Raw genomic sequence first — 15,117 nt, 5'->3', positions numbered from 1 at the left:
CATGCAACTGCCGCAGTTCTTTTTCTAATGAGTTCATCATAATTCAAAATTAAACACAATGCAATCAAAAGAATTTATTCCGACATAACTCACATAAAGTAATCAACTAATAATTCAACAGTCACCCAGATCCCATCGCGCTGCCACCATTTATTTTTGTAATGTGTCGAGGGGTCCGTTACCTAGTCATTTCTAGGGTTTGGGGGTTGAATATCAAAATATTAAACAATAATAATTTTCCTCTCTAAAATGAATGGTGATTACAATTGGCCTACAAATATTTACACAATGGCCCTCCCTTACTTAGGGTAAAATCACACATGAATCTGGTCGGCCGGGATTGAAACTTTTTTAGTACCACAGGTTAAACACTATTGCCTTATTCAGTCGACAGTGAATACCCGCGGCACGCCCTAGCTTCATAACCTACTCAAGAGGCAAACCCTCAGCAGAGGCAGTCACTGTGTTAACGCCTTGTGCAGGACGGACAGTGTACAACCTCTAACAACCTAAAAGCTTACCCCTTCCCTAGTATTACTAGTAGAGTATCAGCGACGACTGTCTTAGGCTGGTCTCCGCGAAGACAGCCTCTATAATAACCAACTAGTGGTCAAACACGATTGGTCCTATAAATATCAATGTGGTAGGCCTCTCATTCCAGGCAACCCACCTACCAAAACCGTACCTTAATCTCACAATTTCTCTTTCGGTCTTTCTCTTTGAAGAAGAACATTGCGACTGCGACGCGCTCGTTTATATACCCTCAGTGGGTCACGTGACAATCTCCGCTGGTTCCTAGGCGACAATACAAACACAGCCGTCATGTGCCGTACGCATGATTCAACATTACATAACACAAAATCGTTACACGAGTAACAGTACTAGCGGTTACAGTCAGAAGAAGGCGGATTACAGACCCTTGTATTACTACCAATGTCTCTCGTAAAACAGGGTTACTTTCATATAATGAACTTCTTCAGTTGTCTCTTCCGAACAAAACAAGTTTACGAGTGATGAGACTACAAACCGTGAATTAATGTTACCTTCGCACATGTACATGTAACACTTGTAACCCTTATTTGAGAAATTGGTTGCGATAAAATGATCTACAACTCTCGGAACTCCTGTGGTACATAACTTAAGAAGATATATTGGTAGAAAGATAATTGTCTGCAACTGCAACGTGTTTCAGATGAGACATTGGAATTGAATCAAGGTCTATAACCCCGACTGTAACCCTTGTAATCATTTTTATACACGAAAAGAAGATTGAAACAATACTGTAACTCTCGTGACCCTTTTGATACACATATGAGAAATGCAAATCATAATTCGTATTCAATATTATATTATACTTTTTTATACTCCATTATCTGATGATTTTGTTTGTCATAATGTTCAGTTTTTAAAAAAAATTGCCCTTTGGGTAATGCGACATAACGTAAAGCCTTATCGCATATTAATAAGCAAAGCGAAAGTAAAATCGATCGCGTGTTGCTAGAAAACAGAACGAAACAGAAATGAGAATCATATCGGAATCAAACTGTAAACTATCGATAAACTTTATTTACGGTACCAGTATCTAATTAAGCGACAAATTATATGTTCATACCAATATCTTTGACGGAGCATTATATAACGTGTATAGACCAAAAAAAAAAAAAAACCCAAAAACGTGGAACTAGCTGTCGCTGAAGACAAGTCAGAACTTTTGGATTTCTTTCACTGTTGACTACATTGAGCAAAAGATGGTTTGTAAAAATTGACTCAATCCCACTGTCGATCAACTTAACCTGGAATTTGATTACAGAGGTTTGTGTCTTTAATAGACAAGCCGAGAGGCATGAATGATTAACGCTATAACGACTCCACAGAGAGAATTTGATGTTGAGCAGGTTGAAGTTGTAGCTACGGACCTCTACCTCAAACAGGGATCTAGTAGGCAGAAAGAACATCGTACACTAGTTCTAAAAGGAAGAGATACTCCCAAAGGACAGAGTAGGCAAAAACATTGTACTAAAGCACCAAAAAAGAATGGAGAAAGCATCCGGTCAGAGAAACAATGCCGCCAAGAAAAGCACAGACGATGTAAGTCAAGGTCATCATGTTTGTATACAAAAAGATGTTAACTATTTCTGTAAATATATTGAAATATCCAAAAACTGGACAACAGATACGTAACACTGGTAATTGAGAGGATGCAGCTTACCCAAAATCTTGACAAATCAGCAAACAAAAAACAAACAAAAAGATAAGGGAACAACCTCGCTAACCTTCATCTCCTAACTTCTAAAAAAGAGGTGGGGTCGGGGTTAGTTATTTGTAGTTAGTGCCTTGTGTCTAAAACAAGAAGTAGGCTTGCAGTTCATTCGACATTCTAATTTCTATATTTAAATTCAAGAAAAAGGTTTGGAATGAGCAAACAAACCCCGATGGAATATACCTAAATGATGCCAATATTTATTAAACCATAAAAAACCGAATGCTCCAATGTTTTTAAGAGATTCCAGAAACACTGTAGAAGTTAATTAAACTAACTAACTAACTAACTTACTAACTATATATATATATATATATATATATATATATATATATATATATATATATATATATATATATATATATATATATATATATATATATAAAGCACTGAATAGATATATATATATATATATAAAGCATCGATACAAACTCTAAGCATACAATGGATATCATCATATAAATTATGTTTTCTTTGTAGAGTTGCGAATATATTATATTTGAGAAGTTCAATCACAAGAGTGGCAAGGAGTTTGAGTGTATGTTCTCAGATGGAATGAGGTTTTACCTAGAAGATTGCGAATCAAAGGTAAAGAATCACAATTTGTTAATAAATGGTAAGCCTGTAATAAGTGATATAATGAAAATAAAAAAGAAAAAGGAATGACATTTCTTGTTTTTTTTTAGTCCAAATGTTTTTGAATAAACCAGAATCTATCACTTATTCTAGTCGGGCTTAGCCAGAATCTCCAAGTTAGTAGATTAATCTAGTGTTTAACATCAAAGTGAAATATATATTAAAAATTAAAAAGAAACGTTGAAGAGCTCTGTTAATAGATATAAAAATATTACCATACTCCTTATCATCTGATTTGGTCTTTAAGGGTGTTATTTACTCAGGGTTTGAGTTCTCAAATTCCGATTGTTAAAAAGTTCAATGTAAAGAGTAAAATTTGTTCTAAACACAAAAAGTATTTATGAAATAAATCATTATTGACAAAACATTCAATATTTTTACTTTATTATGGAATTATGCTCAAACAAAAATTGACTTTTAGCCAAACAGAGGAAATTCGGACTAAATTTTGCAGATTTTGTTTTCTGCTAAAAGTTTTTTAGCAGTAGTCTAATTTTAAAAGTTAGGATTTTATATTTAAGTCTACGTAATTTTGCATATTTTCCGTTGGTTTTACCTCACTTATTCATTAAAATAATCTTATGGCACGAATAATAAAAATATTGAAAAATGCTTAAAAACGATAAAAGTCATCATATATCAAAATTTTGATCATTGACCTCATATAAATTTTATGCCAACAGAATAAGGTCAATATAAGTAGTTCAATATCATAAATGTTTTTGTTTTATCATCATTCAATTTTTTGTAAAATAGAATCAAAAATGGGTAGGGTTTTGAAAACTGTTAGAGGAAATTCGGACTGAATTATTTTTTGAAATTGATGCTGAAATCTTCATGTTGTGTACTTATTTAGTGTCACTACCATTCATAAATTGTATCTTAATTTTTTAAAGTGTTTAATTATTTGTAATATTTTTATAATTAAGAAAATCTCAATCGTAGTGTAAAAATTTATGGGATTTTTCTTGATTTTTCAATATATATTCTATGGCCATTAACTCAAAAAGTAGGTCATTGACCTAATTTTCTGAAAGTGAAAAATAACAATACAAGCAAAGGTCTATAACACACAATAGATGGTTTTTCATTATCATCAGTGGATTTTTTTTTCATTCTGAGTAAACGTCATCCTTAAACGATTACTTTATTTAATTGAATTACAGAAATGGCAACCATTCCCTAAGAGATGGTACAACGAAGGTTTAATCATCACAGAAAGAATCAAAGCTAATAAAGAAAACGTAAGATTGTTAAAGTGGAATGTCGCTCTGATAACTTCTGTAGAACATAATCTCACTTTAATTGTGCCTGTTAACTCACAATTATTAAGGCATGTAGAAATAAGGGAGGCGATGCTGGGTCCAAATTTATGTTTGAAGAAGATGTTTATTTAAATTCAAATAAAGAAAAAGAAAATTTGAACGGAACGAACTGAACTCTTACATTTAGCAGGGGGTAAAAAAGTAAATAAAGCTTTTACAAAAAATTGCAAGAAGCGCATCATATTGATCAAATTTTTATGAGGCAATATCTACATGTATACCCCCTCCCCCGATGAATTAATTCTTTTAAAAGTACAACTAAATTTTTGTTATACATTTTTAAAATTTTGTTAAATACATGTACATTTAATATTTTAAATTTTTTGCTGCGGTGGTAAATTTTGCTTTTCCTTATCACTATGTCTAGTTTTCCTCATATCATGATTAGACATATCATCAATTTTTGAAAAATCTAGCAGGGCTTCATCACTTCAACTGTGTTTCATCTGAATCCATTGATAATGACTTTGATGAAAATCAATATGAAATTTTTAAAGAAATAAATTGTGAAATTAAAAGCAGATTGACATTACACCTTAAAATATTTGAAAGAAACATACATATTTACCAGATTTAAACAAGTGTCATTTTATTACTTAATCAGCAAACTATTTCAATAAAATCCACACAGCCTAAAATATAAATGCAGTCTCGAGACGTATCCTTTTACGTGAATATATTAATCAGGGGGACATTAAACAGAAGGAACAGAAGCAGTCTGATGTAGCTGGGATCAGGATGTCAGGATGTGGGTCCAAACTGCAATTCTCCAGTGATCATGACGACAGAGAAGGCGTGCTCAATCACCCCGAAAGAGGCCGGATCTCTACCTATATATTCCAGGTAACAAACAGCTTGTAAATAAATAAAGGCAATGCATAGGGTGATTCAGACATAATGGGGTTTATTTTATCTCTTCATTACGCTTGCTTTGTTGTATTTTACTACCTCATTTATTTTAGAAGTTAATTATTGATTATTATATTACATTTTATACACATAATTACCAGTTTCATGACTTCTTTTCAGCGAAAGCACAAAATCCACTGTTTCTACGACCACACCCAGGGCCAGTGGATGAGGCTGCCCATTGGGTGGGAGCTCCATCATGAGATGGTGGGTAAGCTGGTGGACCAGGTGGAGGAAGCCCTGCCCACCTGGGGGGACAGGCAGGACATCCTGGCCCTCCTTCGGCAGTGTAACTACGACCCAGACGAATGCATTTCGACATATCGCTATCTAGAAGGGGACCGTAAGTTGGATATATTCTGCAAAACATTTAAATTCATAAAATTGAAAGTTCCGTTGTGAATTTGTAAGACTACATTGTTGCCGATACGGATGTCTAAGTCCTGTGGTTACGTTATGTCAGTCCGTATGTTAAAGACGCCAAAGGATCATCTACGCCAAAATTTGGTGATTTGCATATAAACACTTTATACGGTTAAGAACTACTTAGATACTAGTACATGAACACCGAAGTCCAATATTGTCAGAAAATAAACATTTTTGACATTTTTTGACGCTTTGTAGAAGTTATCGGTAACCTAAGATTATTGCAGTTCAATGAAAATTAAAGATGAAAGCGTTAGACAGTTTCCACATGGTTACGTTTTCGAAAAAAGAAGAAATACAGCTAGCTTGATGTCCATAAACTTTGTTTTAATGAAAAATAAATTATCAAATATTTTATTTTTAGAAGTAAAATACATATATGTCTATATATTTTCATTTGAAACTTTTCTTAAAAATATTTATTCTAAAGTTAGCAACGACCAACCAGTCCTATTTAAGGTGGTATGGGACATCTGGTGATATTAATGTGGATTATAGTACTATAAAATTGAAAAACTTTCACCGGTTTAGAATTTTCAAATTTTTTAATATTTAACCAAAAAATAACTTTTAATAGTATTTAAAAAGGTAAAAATAGTAAAACCCCTAGCGAGATTCGAACTTATGACTTACAGGTTCGTTGTTAATCCTCTAACACACTGCGCTACGGAGTTAGGTGAATATTTTGGGAAGAAACTATTTCTATAATTACACTTTATTTTATTGTTTATTTCTGTAACCGAGCAGTAAGGAAATCAAAAAGACAGCCGTTTTGTTTAACAGATTTATTAAACGTTTTAAAGCATTGACCTATAAACAAAGAAAAATACATGAGACAAAATACAATTTTACATGTACATTCAATTGTTTTAGTTTCGATATTTCGTTGATAAAAAGCAACCGTTACTTCAGTATTCATTTATATGGTAAAACATATTTTTTTTTTAGCAATTTAATAGTAGAACTTACAAACAAGTTTCAGAAATTACAATGGCAAGATTAACTACAAAAATACGATAGAGTATAAACCTTGCAATTAAAATAATATGCCCAAATCACTATCATGGTAATAAAGAAATAAATAACTAACATTCAACAAGATGCAGCTGATATACACTGGATTGTCCGACGTCGTTGAATATGAAATACTCCCCAATTTGACTTAGTTTAAACGGTTACTTATACTAATAGAGAATCATTGGATAATGTTATGAACCAATGAAATTAAAGAACCATACGCGAGCAATTAAACTTTAGATGAATAATATTTAAGAATACACTGCACAAAACGAAAATAGAAAATCCAAAAACGAATAAATACATATGAAATAGATAGTAATAAATCTGTTCTACCATATTTCGATAAACAATACGTCACGACATGGAAGTGTCCCATACCACCTTAATTAAACAAAGGCACGTTTGGTTAAAATAGTAATCCTATTTAGTCTAGTTCCATCTTTTTTATCCCCTATTTATTTTTTTTTTGTATTTCGAGCAAAACCATCATATCATAGGGGCATGGAAACGATTTTAGTCGAAATTTATTTTTCTGTTTTTATTATTTGCAATGCTTTAAAAATGCATTTCTAATGATCAAATGAAATTTGGATGCCAGTCGTTGAGTTTTAAGCAAGATACAGGGCTCACAATTCCTCGTCATGTAAATAAAGCTCGTGCCCTGTTTTTGTTTACATGTGTTCAATATACCAGTAAAAATCCTTTTAAAGCTGGTTTGTCTATCTTATTATTCATTGCATAAATAAACAGTTCCTAACGATTAACACATTTATTTTAGGTCTAAAACTAGAATTTTCACTTCAACATTCGAAATGTAAACAAACGCTTTGTTTACATAGCGAAGAATTGTAAGCTCTGTAACTCGCTGATATCTCACCAAATGACACTCAAATTTTTGTTGCCTATTAAAAATGTCTTACTGAAGCATTGTAAACATTAAAATCGAAAAAATAATTTTTGATCAAAATCGTGACCATGTCCCTTTAAGGGTCATTTAATCGAGCCATTGCATAAAGGCTATCTAAACACTATTCGAATTCTTTAACGAATCATCATGTTTTGTTGGGACAAACCTTTTTGTGCGTATTGGTCTCGATTGTCAGACTTTAGCGACTGCATTTTAAACTATCGGACTTAAGCATGTAACAACATCGGACTTCGACGTGACCATCGGACATTGCTGCTCAATCACACTCTAGAATCCTATACATCTTTCTATAATTCTTGTAAATGGTTATAAATGCCTTACTGTCAATTAGGATTTTTTGAATCCCTTAAAATTATCAGTTAAAATATGTAAAAGTTTGGTTTAGGACCGCAAATAAAGAAATGTACTCAAGATTTTTTTTCTTCATTTAGAACCACGAATGAATTTATTTGACATTTAATTTTTTAGTCTGGCTAAATCCCCCAAAAACTACTAAAGAAGCAAAAACTGCCGAAGAGAAAGAAGAAACCGTTGAAAAAACTAAACTACAGAAGGAGGTAAGTTTAAAATGTCAAAGGCCAAAGTCTAATTACCGTACAACCGGTAATTTTTACAATGTTTCAATTTTCTCATATTTTTGGGCGATAACTTTTACATCGCAAAATATTAAATACGCAGTAATTATATCAGGTATAATTTCAATAAGGAATTTATTACATCGGAAAAGGGTGACTGACAAATTTAAAAAGTTACTTGTTTTCCCCATTTCCGCAAATTTTGAAACCCCTATATACGGTACATGCAAAGAAGAATAACGGAACTGACTTTTTGAAGAAAAAATTATACCTATGAGAACTTGTCAAGAATTGAAAATTATATATATTAAAAGTTTGTTTAGACAATCTAATTTGATCCCTCTTACTAACATTTCACTCTTGTATACACTTTAAACTAACGGAATGCTCGTTTTATAGGAAATTAGTCTTTAATATCAATAAATTGCTTCTGATTCGTAGATTCGTTGATGTTACTGTAGTTGTACATTTGCAACTCTGAAACAAGGAGACGTCATAATTGAAAAGCAGTCTAGACAAGTAAACATTAGACGCACAAATCTATCAGTTTGCTAGCTTAACAGATACAAGCATTTGAGTAGTAGAAATAGGTAGAACATCTGTAGATTAATTGCTACAAGCAGCGGAATTTAACAAGAGATCGTTTGATAGAAATAGACTAAACTCAAAATTTAACTCCTCTAATTTTATGTTATATAACAGGTTTTTGTTTTCAAATCCTTCATTTTTCTGTAGATTTTTTATCTAACACACAAATGTTGACTGTGTTTTGGGGCAACATTGGTTATTTTATACCACTTTAAACAAATATATTGTCGGACAATATGTCGTCCCTCAAGGGCTTACATGATAGATATTGCCCTCAACCCTTTTCAATAAAATAATAATGATCAGCAAACGTAATCATCTTTAGGTCAACGAAAAAGTAGAAGAAATTACATTTAAAGAAAAAGAAAACGAGGAACAGGGGGCTCCAGTAATGGATCTCGAACAGGAACAGAAAACAGACACGCAACTACCAAAGTCCCCTCAGGTAAGTATCGTAGATAACAAATCCAAGATAGCCATGCAATCATCCCACACTTTGAGGAATGTAGCGACCTACTCAACAGTCCGTGGGCAGGTATCGACCAAACTTAAACAAAAATATGGCAACCAAACACTCTTTGGTAATTTACGATGATTCCATACTATCAGACATATGTTAATAATGACACATAATAGTACTCATTATACCCAACGCAAACGAAGTTTGAAGGGTATATAGGAATCACCTTGTCCGTCCGTCTGTCTGTCTGTCTGTTCAATTCGTGTCCGGTCCATATCTTTCTTATGGAGAAACATTGGACATACTTACTTCACACAAAGAATGCTTATGACCTAAGGGTGTGTCATGACCTTAAACCAAGCTTATTTGGGCAAGGTCAAGGTCACTGACAAAAAAGTGCAAAATTCGTGTCCGGTCCATATCTTTCTTATGGAGAAACATTGGAAGTTCTTACTTCACACAAAGTTTGCACATGACCTAAGGGTGTGTCATGACCTTGAACCAAGGTCATTTGGGCAAGGTCAAGGTCACTGAAAAAAAAGAGTGCAAAATTCATTTCCGGTCCATATCTTTCTTATGGAGAAATATTGGAAGTTCCAAGTTCACACAAAGATTGCTTATGACCTAAGGGTGTGTCATGACCTTGAACCAAGGTCATTTGGGCAAGGTCAAGGTCACTGAAAAAAAAGGTGCAAAATTCATTTCCGGTCCATATCTTTCTTATGGAGAAATATTGGAAGTTCCAAGTTCACACAAAGATTGCTTATGACCTCAGGGTGTGTCATGACCTTGACCCAAGGTTTTTGGGCAAGGCGAAGGTTACTGGCAGATAAGTGCAAAATTCAGGTCCAGTCTATATCTTTCTAATGGACAAATATTGGAAGTTCTTAATTCACATCAAGATTGCTTATAACCTGAGAGTGTGCCATGACTTTGACCCAAGGTGAAATGAGGAAGTTCAAGGTCATTGTTTAAAGAAAAATTGGGCTCAATATACCAATAATTTAAAATGTTTATATTAAATGGCTGCTTGACATTTGTTTGATTCAAATCATGTTTGTTAACATATGGATGCAAATGTCTTCATGCATTAACAGTTGACTTGAACTTAAATGGAATTTAAAGAATAGAAATTGGTTTGTGTAATCATATTAGCATTAATAGTTTAAAAAAACTAGACTTTGACCCGTGCATGCACGGGTTGACACATTGCATCTGATATCGGACATTCACGGAATAGATACATCGACACACCGCATTGTTGATTCACATAACCAAGCTTTAAGCCTACAATAATGCTATAATGTTAATTTCACTACACTCTGATCAGTTAGAATAATCTAACTGTCTCGGAACAGGCCACCAGAGTTAAAATGTCTCCCATATACCATATATTATTACTTATTAGGTTTGTTACTGGCTGTTTAAAGAAATTTGTGGGGTCGGTAAAGTCCATAGAAGGCTCGGCTCCGCCTCGCCTTCTATGGACTTTACCGACCCCACAAATTTCTTTAAACAGTCAGTAACAAACCTAATAAATGTTTTGTTTTGTCGAGGACCTAAAGTTTGATATGTAAACAAACGTTTGTGTAGATAATCAGTTCAAATAACGTTACGTCCGCCATGTTGCCCTATAAATTTTGACGCTTGCCTTTTAACGAAATTTGTAAGGCAGTATTCTTCCGATTTCTCGGTATTAAAGACCAAAACTTCGAGTTTATAATTTTAATATAGTAGTATAGATAGAGCAGTGGTTATATATAGAAAATGGACGGTGATATAGATTCATCCAATAATTCTATAATAGAAAAAATACATGAGTTATGATTTTTTCTTAGCGGGGGTATCAATTGTGAGCTTGCTCACAGTACCTCTAGTTAAACCAAGAGAGCCAGTAACTATCTTAATCTCTGAAACTGGTAAAAAGATGGCTTATTTCGTTGAACCATCTCATATAGGTTACAACTAACAAATGTATACGAAATATCAAGCAAGAACCCACATTTCACAAAAACAACAATGTATGTAACAGCCAAACCAAACTCGAGGTGTCCAAGAAGCGTATTTGACAAAGCACTCGCTTCTCGACAGTGGTTGTATGTGATATGGTTTGGCGTTCGCCCGCTTGGACACAAGGGTTCTCTCCGGGTTCTTTTGCTTCTTCCTACACCAATGACCCCCTCGCGCTAACATCCGTGCCAACGAGAGATATTAATATAAGTTGTAGAACTTGTTTATCAATCGTTGTAAAATAAATAAAGTTCAGTTCAGACCCCAAATGATGCACGTTAAGGGATTTGTGCAGCCATCTTGTACATTTCTTGAACTGGCTTGTTTCTGCCCGAAACTGTCGAAAGGTGTTGCCAGAATATATAAAAACAATGATTAATAGATGCTATATGTTGTTTTGTATGTAATATACAAGAACAGGGCAATGCCTTTTTAATCACTTAAAATACCTGTCGAACTGCGCAGGTACAGACGTATTTTAAATATTTAAAAATCTAAAAAAAATATGAAAAGCGGTTCATATTAATGATATCAAAAACCGATTTATGATTTTGAAGTATTTCCTGCTTAGAAAGGCTGCTAAGTAGGATAACCAATATAGACTAGAAACCTAGTTCTTTCAAAATGCAATTAGTATAAACTGCCTTACAAACAAAGATAATGTTGTTACATGCCTTGTCAGCAGGGACCAGTACATACTGATCGTACAATCTATCTAGTTCTTTTCTCACTTCTGCTTTATTGAAAAAAGAAGGATAGATGGATTACATGTGGCCTCTCAGTCGTTCAATACGGGATTTTGATATACACCTGATGCTTTTAACCCACTCTGACAAGATGTCAAGGTCTTCTTTTTCAAAATTGACCCATCGCTTGGCGTAATCTTCAACAGAATTCATGATATGTATACAATTACGACGCCATGTGAAGGATCTAGGCTCCCTACATTTAGGCCCTTTCATAATAAGTGATCTTGGGTCTTCGTTTTTTACTATACATGTATTAACATCGCCAGTAATGACGTAGGACTATAGTTGTAGAATTATCTATGTTCGATATTAAGGTCTTGTAGTGTTTGTTTGTAATTGAAGAGTTTTGAAGCAATAGTTAAAGTATAGTTGTAGTTTTGTGATTAAGAATATTACTAATATATCCTTGTTGGTAACTGTAATAATGCCAGCTCGTCCGAAAAAGTATTGTATGATCAATGTTTTCTAATGTCGACTAGCTCGAAATAATACCAGGACATTCCAACCATTTCAATAAATTGCTTCTGATTCTTAGCTTCGTTGATTATATTGTAACTGAACCTTTGCGACTCCTAAACTAGGTCACGTCATAAAGGAAACCAGTCTACACAACTAAACCACGGACGACCGAATGTAGCGGTTTGCTATAGCTTAACGGATACAAGGATTTATACCATCTGTAGCGTAATTGCTCCGAGAGGTGGAATATGACAAGAAATCGTTTGATGTTAAAGATATTTTTAGAAAATGGATTCAGCATAAAATTAAACTTGTTCTTGTTTGCAAAATTACAACCATATGTTTCCAAACACGTCCTTTGTTAGTAGTTTTGCTCTTCTATCTATCAAAAACAAAAGTTGACTTTGTTTTTGGGCAACATTACTTCATTTATACCCCTGCAAACAAGGTCTGGGAGGGTATAAATGAAAGACCTTGTTCGTATATCTATCTGTCTGTTGGTCTGACTTGATATATATATATATATATATATATTGAGAGTTCTTACTTACCACAAAGGTTGCTTACGGTCTGAGGGTGTGTCTTGATTTTGACCCAAGGTCATTTGGGCAAGTTCGAGGTCACCGGAAATAGAAGTGCAAAATTTGTGTCTGATCCCTATCCATCTTAAAGTTCTTACTTTACACAAAGATTGCTAATGACCTTAGGATGTGTCTTGATTTTAACCTTAGATCATTTGAGCAAGTTTTAGGTCATTGGAAAAAAAATTTCATTGTCTGCGTCCGGTCTTAAAAAAAACATGGGCTGTTCGTACTTCACATCACAATTGCTTATGTCATGAACTTGACACAGAGTCAGTTGTGCAAGTTTAAGGTCATTGTTTAAAAAATCGATTATTATTCTTCTGGCCATATCTTGGAAATGGAAAATGATAAGAAGCTAAAATTTGACACAATGAATGCCCGTGACATGTAAACATGTCCTTTGGTCTTTGGTCATTATCAGAAAAATGTTGCATCCATTACTTTCCAATAGAGAAATACTTTAGTTAATATATTTCCTTAGCGTGGGACAATGTTTCTTCCCTGATAAATAATGTCGTTAAAACCAAGTCAAAATTTGCGTAATAAAAATGAACAGCAAACGTTTTCATCTTCAGGTCAACGACGAAATAGAAGAAAATACATTTAATGTAAAGGAAAATGAACTACAGGGGACTCTAGAAATGGATTTCGAACAGGAACAGAAAACAGTCATGCAACGACCAAAATCTCTTCAGGTAAGTATCTTAGGTAACAAACTCAAGACAACCATATAGTCAACCGACACAACAGTTCCTGGGTAGATTTCAACGAAACCTTTACAAGCATGTGACAAACAAGCACTCTATAATGCGTATGGAATGCAACCATATTAGATTTCAAACAGCAAACAAGATGATTCAGTTCATTGATCTTTATGAATTTGAATAGCTACAACTAAGAAATATACAAAAAAAAAATACATACTTTGCATGGAACCCCAAAATTCACAAAAATAACCAGTAATTTATTGACACCTAAAACGGTGTACATTTATAACTTTGGTCTATGCAAAACATGTCGTTTAGGTTACAACCAACTCACAATTGTTACAGGGCAATAAAATACAAGCAAATAGCGATGAACGCGACAAAACAAAAGTCATATTTCCTAAAAATGTCTGCTTGTCACCTACGGAATACAGACGTCAATAGCGCTATGCTCTGTTGTTCTAATTAAAGGCAAAGCAGACGCCACTTTGCTAGTGATATAATCCTTTTTAACCATTGTCTCCTGCACACACTGCTTTGTAATAAAAAAACAAATCATATTCAGTGACTTGAATTTTATTTCAAAATCAGAAATTCATGATTATTTTTAATATTTTGTAATCAGTCGCAATACTTTTAGTAGTAGTTTTAAAGCCTTGGTCTGTAAAGAATAATTATCAATACGAAAAGTCTAAATAACATCTGCAAAGCTAACTGTCTTTAGGTCATGGAAGGAGAAGAATTGATTACAGAACAAGTAAAGGAAAAGAAGCGATACTCAGCTGAAGTAGCGGGTCTCAAACAGGAAAAGAAGAAAGACACCCAAAAACCAAAATCTCGTCAGGTAGGTTTTAAAAAAATAAATCGGAGACTGCAATGACTTAATCAAAGACACTTTAGTGTCTTACGATTTTGTTGACGAACCTTAAAATCTTGAGAAAGGCAACCCCAGGCAAATGCAAGAATAAAGAATAACACTGTTGGTTTAACTAAGGCCTCCATAATTATCAGGTAATTAGTAATAAACTAACGGAAAACACTTCACTGAACTCCGAATGTCATACAACTATATTAAACTCTTCAGTAGTTGGCAAGATATGATGCATTGACCCTAAACATCACAGGTAGAATACAAACAACAACCTGAAGAATACTATGCCTGCAACCCAAGCACTACCAACTTGAAGACTGTAACAACCATCCAAGATATCCATGTAGTGATCCAGCTACAGTCGGCGTCCCAAAATGAGCTGTTTATGTTACAAACACCCTTCGATCAATTCAGGGACATGTAACTTAATTATGTAAATATCAAATCACACCTTCCTGTGATAGATGTGCATCAGCCCTTTACGCTTTTTTACATAGTATACTTTACATTAGCAGTGTTTTACAAATTAGCTGACATATGGGATATCATTCTTTCCATGACGTGATTCAAATCGATTTACAAAAAGAAATTAAATTTGACTAAATTCGTT

At 33.8% G+C, this 15,117-nt stretch overlaps 1 protein-coding gene across 1 annotated transcript in view; it reads left to right on the top strand.

The window, feature by feature from the left end:
• The first annotated feature begins 1,532 nt into the window (after positions 1-1,532).
• LOC117682118 (uncharacterized) overlaps positions 1,533-15,117 on the top strand; it is a 43,606-nt gene continuing 30,021 nt past the window's right edge. Inside the window, exons 1-9 of the mRNA XM_066080913.1 lie at positions 1,533-2,088; positions 2,741-2,848; positions 4,063-4,140; positions 4,909-5,064; positions 5,251-5,473; positions 7,973-8,061; positions 8,993-9,112; positions 13,505-13,624; positions 14,361-14,480. Of these exons, the coding sequence (XP_065936985.1) occupies positions 2,035-2,088; positions 2,741-2,848; positions 4,063-4,140; positions 4,909-5,064; positions 5,251-5,473; positions 7,973-8,061; positions 8,993-9,112; positions 13,505-13,624; positions 14,361-14,480 (1,068 nt within the window). The 5' untranslated portion in view covers positions 1,533-2,034. The remainder of the gene's footprint in view (positions 2,089-2,740; positions 2,849-4,062; positions 4,141-4,908; positions 5,065-5,250; positions 5,474-7,972; positions 8,062-8,992; positions 9,113-13,504; positions 13,625-14,360; positions 14,481-15,117) is intronic.

Source organism: Magallana gigas, chromosome 4 (genome assembly GCF_963853765.1).
Source record: "Magallana gigas chromosome 4, xbMagGiga1.1, whole genome shotgun sequence".
NCBI classification, from domain to species: domain Eukaryota; kingdom Metazoa; phylum Mollusca; class Bivalvia; order Ostreida; family Ostreidae; genus Magallana; species Magallana gigas.
This window is presented reverse-complemented; position numbering and strand designations above follow the sequence as displayed.